General features: G+C 47.7%; 1 protein-coding gene across 1 annotated transcript in view; it reads right to left on the reverse strand.

Annotated features, from left to right (window-relative positions):
• Window positions 1-2,714: 2,714 nt before the first annotated feature.
• LOC149863422 (cytosolic carboxypeptidase 6-like) overlaps window positions 2,715-19,524 on the reverse strand; it is a 1,473,463-nt gene continuing 1,456,653 nt past the window's right edge. Inside the window, exon 13 of the mRNA XM_090050142.1 lies at window positions 2,715-5,125. Within this exon, the coding sequence (XP_089906268.1) occupies window positions 5,005-5,125 (121 nt within the window). The 3' untranslated portion in view covers window positions 2,715-5,004. The remainder of the gene's footprint in view (window positions 5,126-19,524) is intronic.

Consider the following 19,524-nt stretch of genomic DNA (forward strand, 5'->3'; position numbering starts at 1 on the left):
TGCAGAAACATGCCAGACTGCGACAGAAGATATTATAAATATTTGATGCCTGCTATAATAGGCACTACCTGAAAGCTCATTCCCATCTTTTTCTGTCACTGTAAATAACCTCTTCACATATTCTGTGTTGCATTGTCCTCTATGGATATTGCCCCTTACTAGTATATGTCTCCTTAATTCATATACTTTTTAAGAGACATTCTCTTAAAAACTCACCCTTTCCTGCATAATTAACATGTTTTAAACTCTTTTCCCTTCCAACAAAGCTGACCATATAGAACAGGACAAGGAAAGAGGTATGTAATCACTGCCTGCTGTGACTACATAGATTGAAGGGGGATTTCTTCCACGTATTCCTACATCCATCTCCATCCCATCACAGACATGCTCGACCACAGACACGAAATAACCGGACGTACTTTAGCTGAAAGACCTTCCAAACCAGTTGACCCCGCAGGACTCCAGGACCAATTTGATTTAATACAATATTATTATTTAGCACTTTACATTGCACAAAGATTAACTGTCCAACTGTTCCACCCTTAGTCATGTTGTACCATACTCCAGATGGGAACGCAGGCAGACTTAATTATGACTGAAGCGGAGAGTTGTAGAGCTGAGTCCTAAGTAATTATTACTATCCCCAGGTTACAGCGACGGCCACAAGAGGTGGCAGGACTCACCTACATTGGAGGTCGAAGCAGAATTAGTAACTGGGAAGCCATCACTCCCAAGTGCAGTCATTATTTAGCATTTACAATGTACTGCCCAGACCTTCAAGTAGGAGGAAGCCCCGCTGTACTGTAAAAATGAGCATGAAGTCACGCTCCTCATCATGAAGGTGTTGCAATTAAACACAGTGGCAGCACATACGAAAAGGGAAGGGTGAGGGGAATTGATCTGGTCAATTATACATACTACAGGCTGTGGATGGATGAAAAAAATTATAGCAGTATTCAATTATACCAATTTACCATGGGTCACAAGGAGCTGTTGTAACCATTTCCTTCTGTCCACTCCTATGCCAGCTATTACTAGCCTAACCTACATGAAACACATGTACGGTGTAATGCTTTAGCTTTACTGGTATAAATACAGGCGGACACAACAGACACAGCTGTGGTTCAGTCTGAAGGACTTTAAAATGGGATATGAACAGCCATATATCTATCTAGGTAGATAGGTAGGTAGGTAGATAGATAGATAGATAGATAGATAGATAGATAGATAGATAGATAGAGAGATAGATAGCTGTTCATATCCCATTTTAAATCTAGATTTTTAATCCCATCTATTTAGATAGATAGATAGATAGATAGATAGATAGATAGATAGATAGATAGATGGCTGTTCATGTCCCATTTTAAAGTGCCTCAGACTGAACCACAGCTGTGTCTGTTGTGTCTGCCCATATCTAGCTACCTATGTCTATACACACGCACACATTTTTTCACTTCTGATGAATATGAAGCAGAAAGTGTCCGTTATCCCCGTCAGCCCTGAAACCTGAACTTGGTGTGATGGAGCAAGGGAGACCTCCAGAGTGAGGCTGAAGTGCTCTGAGTGATAGAAAAAGAAGGTGATTTTATGCAGTGGCTGTATTTGTATGGACTGCATAGGACTGCAAGGAGGTTCGAGGAGATGGGAAGGAGATTGCAGGGATGGATGATTACTAACGGCCTGTTATCACCCCCACTCCTGGTCATGTCCTGCTCCTTGTCCTCTCTAACCCACCAAGAGTTTTAGCCACCTGCAAAACAAAAAAAGAGTCTGGACCTTGGAAGCACGATGGAGAAAGCAGCATCAGGATTTGGGTGCAGCCTGGACAGAGGGAAGAGTCCAGAAGGAGCTGGAGGTTGTCACCAGCTTGCTGGTCTGCAAGGGAAGTGGGCAACTATTCCATTTCATTGCAATGCCTCAGGTCTTGACAGCTGGGTTTTTTGTCCCTGCATTGGAAAAAAAGCAAGCACCTTTCAAATGTTCCAGCAAAACCAGAATTGTTTGAAAATATCCCTTTTTAGTGACAAAAATCTGAGTTTTAACAAGAATATGTATCTGTCTGTCCTTTAATGACTACAGCTTTGGTCTGGGGCTTGGAAGACTCAAGTTCAAGTCTGATCTACCGGATTCAAAGCAGTTTGCCATCCCAGGCTGACTATGACTCAATATGAGCAGAGACTTGAACCTGAAACACCCAACAACCTCATGTCAAGGCAGTGCCTTAATCAGCAGGCTACAGATCGTGAGTGTCTCTGCCCTGAAAGCTGCATCAGAACCACCGTGTCTTGGTAAAATGATTTGGCTTGAATGAAGCACCTTATTTCAGTGAGAGTTCATATCACCCCAGGTGTCCTGACCAGGGGCCAGAGCTCATGGGAAAGTGAAGAGGATTTAGGAGAAATACACGAATAGTCCAGCTAGGTTTAAGATCACATTGATATGTCCAGGAGGAGATGTTGTGAGGACAGGCTGAGCTGCAAGTTTGTATGAAGGGAGGCAAGCCAGGAATGGAGAGGTTCACCTTCATGGCAATGCCATTTCAAAGTAAATCCAACACATCCAAATACAGAGGCCAAGTCAAGGGAACCTCAGAGAACTGCCCGCAAAACAGTGAGACAGCCTTGCAGAGCCTCCCATTTCCAGCTAACACCAAGGATCATGATCAATACTGCAAGATAGACAATGAAAATGAGGAGAAACACACTACTTCCACACATTGAATCACTTTATTCAGTCTTCCTACAGTAGACAGATCCTCTAGGGAGTAGAAGACGACCTGCAACTTTACAATTATAAGAAACCATTTGCAAAGAAATAACAGAGTTCTGCAAGTGTTTTCTTTCAATCAATATGCAAAAGGAACATTTTCTCCCCCCCAAATAAACCAACTTTGAAAATCTTCCACTAAAACCTTATAAAACCCAACTACAGTCATAAATTAACATTAGATTAATTCAAAGGACAAGCTATCCCCCTTCTGCATGCCTTCTAATCCATATCTCCAAGAGGTCATTTTAATTATCATGCTGTCACCGCTATTCATTACTCTGCTTATAGAGACAGGAAGCCAGCACTGTGCCTTTTCGGTGCATTGGTATTCATCATATTAAGGCACTTTTCTCTTCTTAAAAATGCACACAGTTTAACCCCATAACCTTGAAATGCTGACAATATTGAGTTTGTTTTTATCGTTTTCCTTCCCCTGGGTCACCCTTTCCTGTTTTCAGCTTGTTTCTTCTTCTCCCATCTCACCCCTTCCCAGAGATTAAAAAAGAAAGAAAGAAAGGAAGAATCAGGCTGATCGACTGTAAACACACAGATGTTGTCAAAGAGTATTTGTTGCTTTTTTGGCATTTGGTCCATTGCAAGAGACAGGCAGGGCCAAGTTCTGCCCCTTGCTTGTTCCCACAGACTCCTATTGCTTTGGGAGGCTGCCTGGCTTTACGCGATGGCACAACAGGTTCACAGTCAATCCCTCTGCATCTCCAGACACAGCAAAATACACGTCGGTGCGCACTGAACTGGAGCCGTGGGATTGCAAGGCAGATCCTCAGCTGCCACTGTGTTTGCTCATCAGTGCAAAGCAAGTGGAAAGCTGCTCTCAGGGGGCAGCCAAGGCCTCTCCCTCCACGATGCAAATCCTCAGGTTGCATAGAGCTGTCTACACTACCTCTATGCCTCCCAGTGTGCTGGAGGGCAAGCACAGAAGCAAAGCACAGGGTCCACTTCTAGATTTCTGGTTGCTACCTGTGTAAACCAAGGTCTCTTTAAATTTTGCCTACGGCCACGTCTGACAATTGGCCTGGCCCAGATCAGCAGCTGCAAATCGGGCCCCATCCTCTCCGGTGCTGGAGAGGTTGGGTGGTTTTGGTCAAGCAAGAAGCAATCACACAAGGGAACAGTAAAGTTAAGCAGCCTGGTAGATCAGGTCTTTACCTAGTGTTTGAACTCCAGTTTCACTAGAAACGTGGGTGCCTGGGAAGCCTGGGTTGACCTTTGTATTGGTCCTGTAAGCCAGGGAGGAGGCTGCCCTGGCAGAGAGCATCCCCGGTGAAACCTGCCCCAGAAGCCGAGTCTCATCTGGCTTTGCCAAGGGAGCATTAAGAGGAGGAGGCAGGGGTTTAAGGAGACACAAGTGGGAGACCCTTGTGGGAAGCCTTTAAGGAGACACAAGTGGGAAGCCAACCAATGCTGCCTACTGCCTTGCAGGCAGGGCAGGCGAGAGCCCGGCCTTGCTGGGCACTGGCCTGGAGGGGTCTATGCCTGGCATCCAGGTCTTGCATGAACTGCAAGCGAGGACACACTTTCTGCAGTCTTGTGGAGGCACAAAAACAAGAGCTTGTAACAGCTACGCTAGCTGTATGGGCGACGGCAGTCACACAGGCATGCATCTGTCTCTCTGAATGATGATCTGTATAACAGCTCCTTAAGGGAGCTCATGGAAAGCTCCAAACCAGGCAAGAAATGAACACAGACCCATGGAGGAGCACATAAGCCCATCCCTGTCCTCTGCCCATAAGTCCTAACCCGCAAACACAAAAAGCGAGATAACTGGAACAACACATGCAACCGGCATAAAGACGTGAGAATTTGCCACTAACCCGGGAGGAAGCGCACAGCACATCAAGGAACTTTGAACTGTTTGCTGTCGACGGATGGCCCCTTTAAGCAGACCAAAAGGGTTTTTATGGACCCCCCCCCCGCCTTTTTTTTTCTGTTAACTAACGGCTTTTTTGGCCGCAAAAAAAACCGATTTCTTTTTTAATCTATCCATTCTCTTTTTTCCAGAGATGAGCAAAAAAGGGCTGGAATTGATTTGCCATCAGTAAAAAGAAAATCAATAGTAAAATTTCTAGCTAATTTCCCCCTCCCCTCCAGACTATTTGTTATTTTAGAAATACTTGTCTGGGGAGAAACAAAGAGAAATCTTATCAGCTCAAACCCCAGGGGAGCTGAGCCAACTCCTTTTCCTCGGCCGGCAGAACAGTCTTCCCCTCTCAGCTTTTATGAGGAGTGGGAATCATCCTTGAGACTCGTCTGGCTTCTCTTCTCCAGCTTGCTGCCTGCGTGGTTATTCCCTGGGCCCCGCTGGGCAGCACCTCTGAACGGGGGCAGTTTTTCTTTCCTGCAGATGGGAGAAAGAGAGAGAAGGCACCCATTGAATCACCATATAGAGGCTCAGCACTATGGAAGCCCAATATTCTGGTTTTTCCTTTAAAAAAAAAAAATCTTTGTGCAGAATCAGATGGGGAAGTGAATTTACAAGCTAGCCATGTGATTTACTCCAGACATTAGCAATGTCACCTATTTTATTGCTCCCATGGCCAGGGTAGAAGGACTCCCCCCTGAGCCTCCAGTGTCTTGTCCAGTCTAGGCTCATACACTAGATCCACCACTTTATTAGTTAGTCCACATGCAGATAATCTCACAAGAGTTTTTACTCATGTTCTGCTTAATTTTTCATAGGCTTCATTTTTGCCTGTTTCTCTGAGCTGTAACATTGTGGGTGTGCTGGTGCATACACCCTTCCAGTACCCAGATCCGCACACTTCTTCTCAGGCAATGCCCACCCCAGTCCAACCAGTGACATTCAACCCTCCCTAGGCCTGAAGAAGGGTGTTTATGCCCGAAAGCTTGCAAAGAACAACTTTTCCAACTCTTCAGTTGGTCTAATAAAAGAGATCACATCTACCCAAAGAACCTCGTCTGCCTAATAAGTACATGTGGATGCACATGTTTAATGCGGTATAAATGTTTCCTTAAAAATCAGTCTCTCCCACCTCACTCACCTTTATTCCTCTTCTCTGGGTTTTCTCCAATCTGATGTGCACATGGAAAATGGTTTGGGGACAATATATGGCATAGGGGTAGAAGGCAAAGGGACTTCTCTTCTTGCTATGCTGTAGGAATCGAGACCGCTCCAGTTCTTGGTCTGAACTGCATTGCTTTTGTGTGTCATCCCACCAACTACGGGCGGAAGAAAAAATCCTGGCTCTTCAGCTGTCTTTTTTCTATGTTGGTGGCTGGACTCTCAAAAGGGACCGTATTGGCTTAGCTCTGCTTGCACTGAAGGCAGTGTGGATTTTACCCCTGGCTTCAATGTGAGCAGAGGGCAGCCAGTCAAGTACTTTGAAAATCTGTCCCTGAGCAGCCAGCAACAATGAGGATTATGAAGACACGAAGCCTGGTTTCCTTCTCTTAGATTTTGCTCCATTGCCTTTTCTGCACCTCACCCTCAGCTTGTGAACAGACTTGGTCAGTGTTGGTCTCACGCTGCTCACTTTTGCTTCTGGTTTGCAAACACTAGTAAAGTGCTGCTGTGCCTGTGTGTACAGCACCCTGCAGGAAGTTTTGATGCTTTTTAATAAAACTTTTTTTTTTTTTAAATGGGATCCATTTTTAAACAGTGGCTGTGGCACCCTTTGGTGGACCCTGCTAATCCTGGTCTTTACTCCAGCTCCTGCCAGGGTACCAACCTGTCTTCGCCCACCACATCTCTGATGGAAAATAAGATGCAAGTTTTGGAAGCTGCCATCAGAAGACCTGAGCGAGTCTGTAGGTCCTTCACTCTGGCCCAGATCTTTTGACTCTGAGTCTGATCCGGGGATCTCTCCTCAGTGTGCTCACTCTCACCCTACCAGTGGGCTCTGCCTTTGTGAAAGTTCACAGCTTTTAAGCTCGAGCCCCGTCTTTCAGCAAGGGCTCCCTCACTACCTCATTTCATCACACACACGGTGCTTTCCCTGGGCACCCATTCCCCTGCAGCCATCCCTGTGGCTCACCGCTAAAACAGACTCAAAACCAAAATGGAAACACATAACTTATCTCCACATGAGACTCTTCCTGCTGAGCAGCTTCTTCTTTGAGACTCTTCTTTTCTTTCCAGGCTCTGACCCAGTCTGAGGCTCTCTTTTAAGAGCCAGGCTGATATGGGTCCAGGCTCCATCCCCTTCCAGTTGCCTGACCTAGCATGCAACTAGGTGCAGGGTTTTTTCTTTCACAAACTAGCAAGCTTATTACTTTGGAGCTTGCCTCTCTATAGCTAGTACCTGCAGCCTGCTGATTTACAAGCAGACTTAGGGCTCTGCAGCCAGCTTCTGTCTCTCCAGTAACAGGGATTAGGGGCCCAGTTAGATACGACAGAGGGAGAGATTGTAAACCCCCCTGCCCCCTCCCTTTTTTTTTGCAATATATAATACACACCCACACATATATATGTGTGTGTGTGTGTATATATATAGGAGCCCAGTTATATACGACAGAGAGAAAGATTGCAAATTCCTCCCCCCCCCATTTTTTTTGCAATATATATACATTGCAAAAAAAAAGTGGGGGGGTTTACAATATATATATATTGCAAAAAAAAAAAAAAGTGAGGGGGGTTACAATCTCTCTCTCTGTCATATCTAACTGGGCCCCTAACCCCTGTGTGTGTGTATATATATATTCCCAAAAAAGGGTGGGGGGTTACAATCTCTCTGTCATATCTAACTGGGCCCCTAATTTGTGTGTGTGTGTGTGTGTGTGTGTATTGCAAAAAAAAGGGAGTGGGGTTACAATCTCTTGCTCTGTCATTAAATATATATATTTATAAATATATCTATAACTCCACCTCCAACACTGCCAAGTGGCTCCTACGGTTCACTTGGCAGCTCAAAGCACACTAAAAACCCATTGCACATTTTGCACCGTGTAACCGCACCCATCTCCATACCCGTACCCCGACCCACTGCCCTCCTCAGAGGGTCTGCTCCTGAAAGTCCATGCCAGACCCCTCTCCACCAGATGAGGTCTGCCATTTCTTTCCTGTTGTCCTCTTCTGCCTTCCTGTAACATCAGCAGTCGTGTGCCTACATCCCCCTGCAGAATCAAGCCTGGAAAGCCCCGGCTGTCCCAAAGAATGAGACAATCTAGGCTGAGCTCTGTCTTCCCAAATGTTCAGCTGAGCTGGCTCTAGTGAGAAGAGGCAGAGCCCGCAGTGTGGCATGCAGAGGCACTCTCCTGTTGAAAAGGCAGTGATGTCCCGCAGACGCTGGAAAGTACCTGGCACAAGGGGGCTTCTTATAGCTGTCCCAGTCCCTCCATCTCCTTTGGGACTGTAAGTGCTGAAAACCGTGCTGGCCAAACCCGCCCCCTCCCGAGCTTGCAGGCAAACCATGGCTGCCCTCTGTACAATGCATAGAAGGAAACCTTTTCCTCCCAAGACACAGCACACCAGCCCTACCGTAGCCAAAAAATTTCTTCCTCCGCCACCCCACAAACACACCCCTTTCTATTTCCTCTCCTCCTTTATCTTGGCACCGTGCATAATTATCTCTCTCCAGCCCAGCCATTGCACGGCTCGGAAAACAGATACAACTTCTGATTTCTTCTCCATTAGAAAGAGGCAAAACCAGGCTATCAGTTTTCAGCCTGACTAGAGAAAACACAACACACTGGCAGCCCGCTTCACAATGACGGATAGGCTTAGATCAACTGTCAGCACTGCCTGCACTGACTCAGGCGTCTCATCCTACGCGGCATGTACTTCGTGATGCTCTCCCTGCTGCACCACTCCATTTACCTGTCAGGCTCCGCGTCTTGCCAATTTTCTTTATTCACCCAGCGTTGCTATGGGAAGACACACATTTAAGTAGCCCCAGACGCCTGATCTAATCTTTAAGTGCTCACATATATATTGCCTGCTTCTCATGTAGTCCTTTATTTGCATTACCGTAGCATCCGCGGGTGCCAACCAAAATTGCCCCGGGCACCGTACAAACACACGCTGGAAATCCCAGTGGGGCAGGTACCATTTCCTCCTATGTAAATAAGTGAAGGGGGTGTAAATAAGTGAAATGACTTGCCCAAATTAGATGTTGCGCGCGGAGCTGGAGATACCCACGGCTGTCGCTGTACTATGATCACAGCTGCACATTTCTAACTCCCTCTGTTTCCTACTACTGGAAAGACCTTTTCAAAGCACAAACAATCAATGGCTTTGCTTTTGCTTAATCGGATGACACATCGGCATTTTGGAATGGGAACATCGAGATGAAAAGAAAGCCTAGTACCGCATGTCCTAGCTCCTGGGTTTTGCTCTCGCTGCTTCTGCATTTCACATCGAATATCCTGTGGGTTGAGAGCAGTGGGGGCACAATCAGGGGCTCTTTCCCTTCCAGGCCAGTGCCCAGCTTGCTGAGCCACAGAGCAAGGCTCTCTCTGGCCAGCTCACTTTCTAGCACCGGCATCGCATGGGGTGAGTGAGCAGGGCACCAGTCCTAGCCACCAGACTGGTGTCCCCCAGGGGGTCTTTGCCCAGGGAGAAGCTGTAGCAACCAGGTACAAGACACCACAAAAGCAGCAGCTGGGGTCTTTGAGTCCCCTGGGAAGGTAAGATGGACCATCCCCACCCTCCTCCATCACCCTGCCAGGGCACAGCGGGTTTTGTCCAGGGTGCAAGACATGTTTGCTATGACTCTGTGATCTACCCTCATCTGCCTAGTGAGCCGGCTTCAGCAGGAGCGGTAGGGAATACTCTTGGCCCTGTCTACCCTGTGACCTGGTGGTCAGAGCCCATTGCTGGAAAACAGAAGATGGACAGGGCTGGCATTGCTGGGTCTCCTGTTCTCTAGGCGATTGGCTCTACCAAGCCTGGGGAGCCTCATATGGTCTGTCCCCCCCTGGCATCCTGCCCCAGGCCGCTTGCCTCTCTGGTTACCTGATGCACCCTCCCAGTTCATCTGCCATGCCTTGATATTATGAATTATAAGTGCAGGAGCCTGCCCTTGACTAACCAGGGTTGCCAGTCTGAATTCCCTTTGCTGCAGTGAAGATCTTTGTGTATCCTTCTCTTTCTTTTCAAGTCCAGGAGGGGAAAGCCCGCTGTGGGTTGCAGACATCCATTCAACCCTCCTACAACACCCACCACCTCCCTCACCAAGCAACAGCTAGAGCTGTGCCTCTGCTCTTATAGCATCCTTGGGCTTCACCACAACCCCCAGAGTTTGCAGGCTCCTTTGGGCCCTTCAGATGAGCCTCGGACTGCTTGGTCCCCTTCCCAGCCCTTTCTGAAAGCCCTCTGGGCTTCTGCGCCCCTCTGCACAGTCCTCAGATGGGTTATGGCCCTGCAGAGTTCAGACCACTCCCCCTCACTTTTGGTAGTCTTCAGCGGTCCGCTTGACAAAGACACAGCACCTTCCCGAGGCGCTCGCCGTGGCCTCCTTCCATCCCTTCAGCCGCCCCCATGCCTTGCAGCTTTTCCAGCAGCCACTTAAATAGAGCATGCAACATAAAGCACTCATCTTCGGTGTCAAACTCTCTGCTGTTTTGATTGCATTGCAGGTTCTGGGGAACTCCTCTTTTGGAGTCAGTCTGCGGCCCGCTCTGTGGGTTTGGACTTACAAAGTGGCTCCTATAGTGTCCAGGGGCCTAATAAGAGATCTTGAAGTTAGGCAAGGCCTCTTATGGGCCTCTGGAGCCCAGCAGCAACTTCCATAGAGCCCTGGACTGCCCCCCCGCCATACCCTTGATATGCACCCAGAGTCCTCATAAAGGGGCTGGGTCTGTCTCTCTCGAGTTTTCCTCTCCTGAGTAACAGGGTATGGGGCATGCTACAAGGCCCAAACAGCTAGGCTAAAGAATAGGATGGGCCTTTTCAGATTTCCTTTGGCTTCCCTGGGGACCAGGGTCCACCCATCTGCCCAGTAGCCTAAATGCTGCATAAGAAAGCAGTGCAAGTACCACTCACCCATCTGATGGCGAAAATAAAGAGCAAACATGAAACTGGCTAGAAGCAAAGGGACTGATTCTTTACGCCTGCTTGATGCTGGTCCAAACCTGTTGATTTATACTCGGTTGCAAAAAGCTGATCCAAACCCATTGATTTATACTTGGTTGCCATCTCTGAGACTCATCCCAGAAAGCCAGCCTGATCAGCCCCATATCTGACTGTACGTGGAGGGACATGAGGAAGGCAACAGATGTGATCAGTGGCAGGAAGGTAAAGTCAATCTTTAACAGAGTGTCCTGACACTCATCTTGCTGGGGTCATCTGATCCCAGCAGTTTTTCCTGCCCAAGTGCAGTGGGGGCTGGCCCTCATGATATGTAAGGTCCCTTCCCCAGGTGGCCAGTAATATAAACTTCATCATCATCATCATCACCATCTAGTTTGGGTAGTAGTCGCACAGACAAGGAAAACCCTGCTTAACCATCCAAGAAGCAAGAACAGCTCTGAGAAGTGGGATTTGCAGATAAACTGGTGTTTCTCAAAGGTCAAGGAAGGGCCAGATCCAGACTAGTAAACTACCAGCCTTCACAGGACTTAGGCAGAGTTGAGACTCCTAAGCCACAAAAAAGTGACCCAGAATACGCTGGATCTGTTATTACTATTTACTCTAGCGCTCGCAGCCGGCTGGTAAAGACAAGAGCACATACCACCTAATCCCAAGGAATTGCACGTGGTTAACGAACACAAAACTACCTGGCTTTCTTTTCAGGAACCTGGAAATCTTAGAGCTCTGGAAATACCGTCATAAGCCTGGGCTATGTTAAAGCACAGGCATTTGAAAAAGCCATTGGACAACAAAAGGCAAAGCAAAACCCTTGGGAATCACCAGGCTAATGACATCCAATTTTTTGGTTTTGAGCTGTTTTTGACAACAGAGCCATAGAGAAGTGGGGCTGGAAGGGACCTTGCGATGTCATGTAGTCCTGCCTTGCCTACTGATAAGACCCAAGTCAGGTGCTCTGTTAACTAATGGCTTCATGGCCTGCTAATAAAAGAGACAATTTAAATAAATTGTGCGTTTAAATTGCAAAAATTGTGCGTTTAAATTGCAAAGGAGCAGGAAGGGAGGGGAAGTTGCACATATCACATGTCTGGGATCAGATAGGAGCATTGGGGAATGAGGGCTCCTCTGATCTACAGGACTAAGGAATCTTGCCATACTGATATACATCTGAGCTGGGCTTTTTTCTTGGTTTTTTTTTTTAATACAAGTTCACAAATTGTGCATTTCCATTGGAGAGAAACCCAACCGAATCCATAATCGATGCCTGGTCACTTCAAACACTTCGCCCTCAGGGATGCACTATTCAGCTGCACCATCTTTGACATTGCCAAGATATCCCTGTATTTCCTGGGAATGCCTGCTGGCTTGAGAGCACAAAGACACGCCGGTCAAATGACTAGGGGGCTATTCAATTTGCAATTTTGCAAAAACCACAAAATACGAGGCTGTCTGCAAAATTAATTTTAAAAACTTAATAAAAAAAAAAGCTCTCTCACCAGTGGCAGCCAGTGGTCCTCAGTGCCACTGCTTGGCCTCAGAGCACACGCTGGGGGGGGCTACATGAAGGGCAGCATGTGTAAGATGGTGGCTACCCCCTCATCCCTCCTCCCCGCACTGGGGCCCCTCTGCCAATCAGTGCTCAGGGGCAGGGCCAGCAAAGCACATCCGGGAAATATCTGCAAAATTTGCTGTTTATGCCAAAAATTGTTGTGTCTCACCATGACTTAAGTAGGTCCCTGCAAATGACGCAACAGATAATGCCAGTGAGTGGGCCAGAATGCACGTGCCCCAAGACCAATTACAAAGCACTGAAAACTAATCTGCAACGTGGGAGCAAATGTCAGAAATCCTCAGATATTTTCTGCCGTCGCATTGATTTTTCCACTAGATACAAATGCCTGCTTCAGGAGAGCAGGTGCATCTCCCAGGGCTCTGTGCAGCTGTGCGTGCACCTTTCATGCGGTCTCATGCTGTCAGGGTACAGAGGCCGAGTGACAGCCTCCTGCCCTGCAGCAAGGGCTTTGTGGGAGGCAGCACCTTACACGTGAGACCATACAAGAGCCCACCCCCTACTACAGGCAGGGCTGGACGCAGGCATGGGTCCGGACAGAAAGGGGGTCCAAAAATAGCAATTTCTTTTTTCCCACTATCTGATTATCATTATCATTATCTCTGGCGAAGGACGGGGCCCAATACTAGAAGTTTGCCCGGGACTGCCAGGTACGGTGCTGACTACAGGCACTGACGTGTCCCCATCGCACTTCAGCACTACCTGAGTCTTATGAGTGTGTGGGACTACAGTACTGAGCCATGGTCCTGTACGAGGCTAAGAGCCCACAATTACAATCAGTAAGGTCCTGCCGGCATATAGTTAAACTCAACCACAAGAAGACCGCTTTAATACGGAATACGTGTGTCCATACAAAGGGGTTTATTAGAGAACGCCTAATCCTAGACGATTCGGATTCATTCTCCTGAGCGTCCCAGTGGAGACAACCCTTTGGTCATGGAAACGGAGCTCCATCTGCTCAGCAGCCTGCCACAGCCACAGTCTAACACACGTGTGCTGTGTGCACTAGCGTGTGCCGCTGCAGCCAGGGCGGATGCATTTAGCCGGCATGCTGCTTTTGAAACCCGTGATGGGGTAATTGTTATATTTTGGCGAGCCCTCTGCTGGAGGCAATCCAAGCAATGAAAATCTCCTAGCACGCCGTAAATGGATCCTTTTCAGCGAACCCACGCGTGTATGTCACCGTTTAAAACCTGAAAGGTTTTTTTGGTTTTTTTGTTCCTTTTAACGACAGCTACAAGTACTGAGAGCTGCATAAAACGTGCAGACGCATGTAGGAGTGAGCTGACAGATTATAATTATCAATAGAGCAGGGGGGGAAAACAAAAATTAATTTTTGAGGCAAAACATATCATTTGCCTTTAAACTCTAGTGGCGCTTCCATTAGTAATGCAATTCTCTGCCCTGGAAATCAGGTTTCAGTTGTTTGAATTTGCAGCACTTTTTTTTAAAAGGATGTTGGCCTACCTGGGAACACAGAAAGGATTTTTAGCAACAAATACAGCTTTGCACTGTTTGAATGCAAAAAAAGGTAGAGGGTAAAAGCACATCCACATGCTACCGCTGTGAGGCTTAATTTCTATGTCAGCCCATAATAGAGCAACGGACCATGATACCAGCCTCAGTGGCTATATAATCTGACATGCCCGGAGTATGCAACAGTATTTGAAATTCACTCTGGTGCCATCTCTTGATAGATAATGAAAACTGCATCCAAGAGCATTTCCATCTGGTGGAGGTAAAAGTAACAAAAAAGAGTCGTGATGTGATAATGAGTTTTGAGGTAGCCTTTTTTTTTTTTCTTATTCACTTTGTTTTCTCCTTTACATATACATTATTGATGCAACTCTTTTTTTTTTTTTTTTTAAGAGCAGTACGCAGAAGAGGAAGAAGGCAATGTGCTGTTTATTGAGCGGTGCCTGCAAGATGCAGGATGTGCCGCCAGTAGCACTCGCTTTCTGGTTGCTTTTCAGCACCTCGGCTCCTTTCTTCCACTCTGTTCCCTACCTTTTTTTTGCTGGAGTGACGTGAGCTGTTGGCATGACAAGGAGCCCTGAGTGGTGAAGAGCCTGCGTGTGTCCTCTGCGAGCAAGAGAGTCAGCTCCACCTGCCCGTGTCTTGAAGCCCTCCCTTGAAGCCACAAAGCAGACACATTTCCTATGAACCAGGCACCAAAGGGAAAAGAAAGGGGAGATACAAGGGCACTCCCGGTATCTGCAGCGGTTGGTGAGCACTGCTAAGATGCGAAACTGAAATCTGAATTGCTTCCCCACTAGCAGCTATTGAAGAATGTGTATTTTATTAACGGGTTTCTGGCCTTTGGAGACATTTAATTAAGCTGCATTTACTAAGTGGCTCAGACGCCTGCCTTCTAATACCGGGAAACCTTCGGTGTGCATGTCAGGCTGGCAGCACAAATGGGGTAGCAGGGCTTGAAGATGACCTGCCTGTTTCCCCCAGCAGCAACTCCACCGGAGCATTTCAAATCTATCTCTGGGTTGGCGAGACAAAAAAAATGGGATCTAGAAGATAGCTTCTTCGATGCCCATTTCTACACTGTGTCTATGGACTGGCTTCCAGTTTGATCGTACAATTTATTACTGATGCTGTGAGCCGCCGGCATGGAGTCTAGTCCATGGCCTTCCTCCAGCTTCTGGATGCCAAGTTTGGTGGGCGAATGGGCATTTGCTTTGGTTATCCCACTAATTAGGTTCTCCCAGAGGTTTTCTGTATCAGTCACTCCCTACCGGTCTTTAAAAAGGCATTTGAAATTGCCTAATTGCACGCATGCTCTGGTGCTCAAGGAGCCCTCTGCAATGGCTTAGGCCTTACAGCATTCTCGGTGTGTGCCACTCCATAACCTACTGTATTTTCGAAACTTTGCAGGACACCCCACATGCCGGCATCAGCATCTGGCAATCAGATGGCTCATTCTTCCTTGTGGCGAGGGTCTGGCCTCCCTACGAGCCCTGCGTGTTGCGCAGTAGGTAGTAGCACTGCTCTAGGAGCAGCACGGAGAAGAACAATTGCCCGGGGGAGGGCTGCCTTGCTGCTGGCCTAGATCAGGAATAAAGTAAAAGACCCGGTATACCCACTTGTGGATGATGCCTGGAGGAAGGAAGCAGAGACTCCATCCGCTTCTCACCTGTCCCTGCCCACCTGTCCCATAGGGGACTACTAGGCACAAAATGTGCTCTTTATTCTTACTCCTATACATGCAGCTCCACAGCCCGGCTACCCCATGTGCAAGCTCTTGCTTCTGGCTAGATAAGCCAAAGGACCACTGAGCCCTTAGCATTTTTCCCTGACAACCATTTTACCGAGAGTGAGCAGAGAGGAAGAAGATTGCCCAGAGCTGAAGATGGCAGTCCTTGGGCCTAGCCAAAAACAACGCAGAAGGAAGTTGGAAAAGCAAACGGCGGTCTGGGAAAGAAGCTGGGCACCTCAATCCCAATTCCCACTGGACTGGGACCCCAAACACAGACAGCATCAGTACCACACGTGTAAAAACTGCTCTCGGCTCTTTCCGTGGAGCCCCTGAAATGTAAGGAGTGGGGGGATTTGGAAAGACACTAGGGCGTGGGAAGTTTTTTGGTCAGCGCAAAAAGGCATCAATAAGGGCTTCAATAGCGGCAGGGTTAAAGCAAGGAAGAATTCTGGCGCCCTCGGGACATTGACTGACAGACCATACAAGTCTGGGCTCAGGAGTGTCTCTAAGGTTCATGCCCAGACCTACCTGGGGAGAGCCACCCTTTCTTCTCCAGAACAGGATCGCGCACCATCGCTAGGAGGATCAAAGGGGCAGGAAGAAAATCTAGGTGTCTTTGGGTCCACGTTAGGATTGCCCGATCAGTGACGCACATTTTTATTTTAAGGTAATAAGGAACCCCATTGAAGGGGCAATATTATGCTGCAACCTCAAACACTTAGGAAATAGGAAATCCCAGACTCAAGGTTGCCTGGGTCATCTTAATTCATCCCATTGTGCATATGTATAGTGACACAGTGTTTAATCATGTGGCCACACACTATTTTTTTTAACACAGCCCTGGCCTTATTCAGAGAAGAAAACAGGCAGTGCACAGAGCAGAGCAGCTCTTTGGTATTGCGTTTCGTGCTCGTGTTCAATGCAGGGTACCGCCTGCCTTATTGACTGCAAGCGCACTATTCAAACCCTGCTCTGAAGATGAAACGATTCCTTCTTGCCTGGGCTTTCGATGGTTTTCAGTACGGTAGCTGAGTTCTTCACAGATGGTAATAGATCTATTTTCACAACTTTCTCATGACATTGTCCCCATTTCACAGGTGGAGAGATGAGGCACGGAGACTGGTGAATGTGGGTGCCCCATTTGAGAGGGCCCAATCTCTCAGAGTACCTAAACCAAAAGAGCATTTTCTGCCCTCGGCACACAGCCCCCATTAACTTCAGTTGTAGTCGCGTGGGAATCATCGGTTTGACAAAACAGCCCCCGGGGCTGGGTGGCCGAGAACAAGGAGCGCCCCGGCCACGGCTACCTGTAAAGCCTGGAGTCAGTGGCTTGCCCAGCATCTGTGGCCACATCCCTGCACTCGGTAGTGGAAGTGGAGATAGACCTCACATCTCGACTCGGACACCGTATCCCTTCTCGTCCTTGTGGTCCCCTGCCCCACTATCGCAGCCCTTCCAACGTCTGCGAGCAACGAAGCGGGCGATGTCCCCCTTCACTGCACACCCCCAGCACAGCCCCGGAGCAGGTCCACTCTTTTCCTTGAGGGAAGCAGGTGGAGAAATACGGTAGGTGAGAACAACAGTAAGAAGAGGGGATGGAGGCAATTGCACAGGTAGACTAGGTCTGGCTTTTCCTTACCTGTCAGCACTCCCCTTTGTGAACTTAGCAGCCTTTAATCTTTGGGTGGGCGCATGGATTTTCCTGGGTTTTGTTTAAATAAGCAAGCTTCCCCATCCCTGCCCCCCAGCTTTCCATCAGGTGACCCACATGGCTTACGGGCCAGGTTTAAACCGTCCACTTCCATGGATGGTTTGCCCCAGTGATCAGTTTGGCAAAGCCAGAAGCAGCTGAACACCGGGTCTTATGGGAAGTGTCAGGCAGGCTTAATCGTAAGCACTGCTACCTGCCCTGCATATAATAACACCGGGGATGCAGCTGGAGCCCCGCCACGGAGCTCAGCTGTGGCTGAATTTGCTGCTTATTGCAGGGCTGAGAGGAGAGTCGTCACATAATGAAAGGCAGATGCGTGCGCTGCCCTTCATTAACAGCCAGGTCCCTGGAAGCCTTTCTGGACTGCGCTCTCCGGGTCTGGGCTCACTTTGCTGGATCTGAAGGAGGACATTTGGGCTGCAGGGCAGGCTTTGCCTTGGCCCGCGTCTCTGCGTCGCTCACCTGCGACGCTGTCTCCTCGCACGGCCCGATCAGAAAAATGACTTCTATGGCTGAGGTCTCGGTGGCTTCATTAGAGAGTCCCAGGACTCATCTATTCTGCCTCCGTAATGTGCCCGGTGGTTCTAGCAATGCTTTTAATTCATTAGCACGCTTATGAGGATGTTATAACCTCTTCCCTCTCTTGGATCATCTAAAGGCGTGCTTGCAGATCTCACCAGGGGAGCGCTGCCCTTGGGAAAACAACCACTTGTCATGCAAACGATCTTGCGGGTTGGCTGCTGTTTAAGGCTTTTTTGGGGAGCGTTTGCTTAGAGATCACAGGGTGGCCGTGGGGGAGGGGTGCCAGAGAGGAGGATGGCAGATCGAGTCCAGAGCTGGGAGGATCAGCTGAGACTGAAGGACACGTTTCTAGGGAGCAGGGAGAAGAAGTAGGGTGGTGGGTGGGGAGCAAGGCAATGTTGTATGGAGTTTGTGGTGGCCAGGGGTGCAAAGAAATGAACTCCCCCCCACCCTCTCCTTCCACACCCACCCCGCTGGAGAGGAGGTGGGTTTCCATAGTTCACTGAGAGGGTCAGAAGGGAACTAAACCGATCATCAGGTCCGACTCCCCTGCCCCGGGCAGGAACGAGTGCCGGGGTCATAACACCCCAGCCAAATATCTGTCCAGCCTAGGGGCACCCCTGAAACTGCAACATCCCAGAACCTGCCTGCTTCAGAAATATCCTCGGACATGCATCATCCCACGTCGGATAGCTGGGCCAAACATCCTATTCGTTTTCTATAGCACGTTTAACAACTCTGCACCCTCCTTGTCGTGAGTCTGGAGAATCCGTCCATGTTTTACTGTTCTTTCATCATCTGTAAGCAAAACTTGCCCTGCTTCATGCTGATAACTGTGCTATATAATTAGCCCTGATCAGACAAATGGCTGATACTGTTTTACATATTTAAATCCATTTCTGTTGTCATTTCTTTTCCAACCCAGAAATGAAGCTTCAGAACTGCTTTTCAGGTAATTCAGGGGCCTGGTATTCATATAGGTTCACAGTTAACAAGAAAGCATCAAAGAAATATATAATATAATATAATATAATATAATATAATATAATAGTGATGTCCTACATTATGTTACATTAAGTTACACTAAATTACATTATGTATATAGGGTATGATCAACTGCATATTATATTATATTATATTATATTATATGTGTTGTCCTACGTTATGTTACATTATGTTACACCAAGATGTGTGTAGGGTGTGATCAACTGCAATACAAATAATAAAGCCTTTTTTTTATTTTGTCTGCCTACTGGAAGACTCTGACATTTACTGAGACATCAGGAATTAACAGCATGAATCATTTAAAATCTGTTCCCTAAGCATATATTGTCTTTGGGGTGAAAATTAACCATCTTGCAATTGCCCAAACAAACATATACCCCTCCCCAATTTTGGGGGAACAAAAAAGTCAACGCTGTGCAAAATTATTGCATGTGTGTTTATATCTCCCTTCTGGCGAACCTGTCTCTATAGAGAGGGACAGGGATAGTTGGTGAGATTATAATGCTTCTCTTATCACCAACAATAACATTATTATTATTACCATGGAAAAAATATCCGTATGTTGAAGTACCCAAGCGCGGCTACTGTAAAAGACTCTGCTGCCAGGTGGTAATTAGGTTCGGTAATAGTCTTGGGCACCCAGACCCCAAGGCAGTGGCCACTGGGAGTCTGGAAGAAATCATACATTCATTTTCAAGAGAAGAGAGGAGGAGGGTACTCGCTGCTTTTCATCT

This window comes from Crocodylus siamensis, chromosome 5 (assembly GCF_052110815.1).
Source record: "Crocodylus siamensis isolate JL-2025a chromosome 5, ASM5211081v1, whole genome shotgun sequence".
Taxonomy (NCBI): domain Eukaryota; kingdom Metazoa; phylum Chordata; order Crocodylia; family Crocodylidae; genus Crocodylus; species Crocodylus siamensis.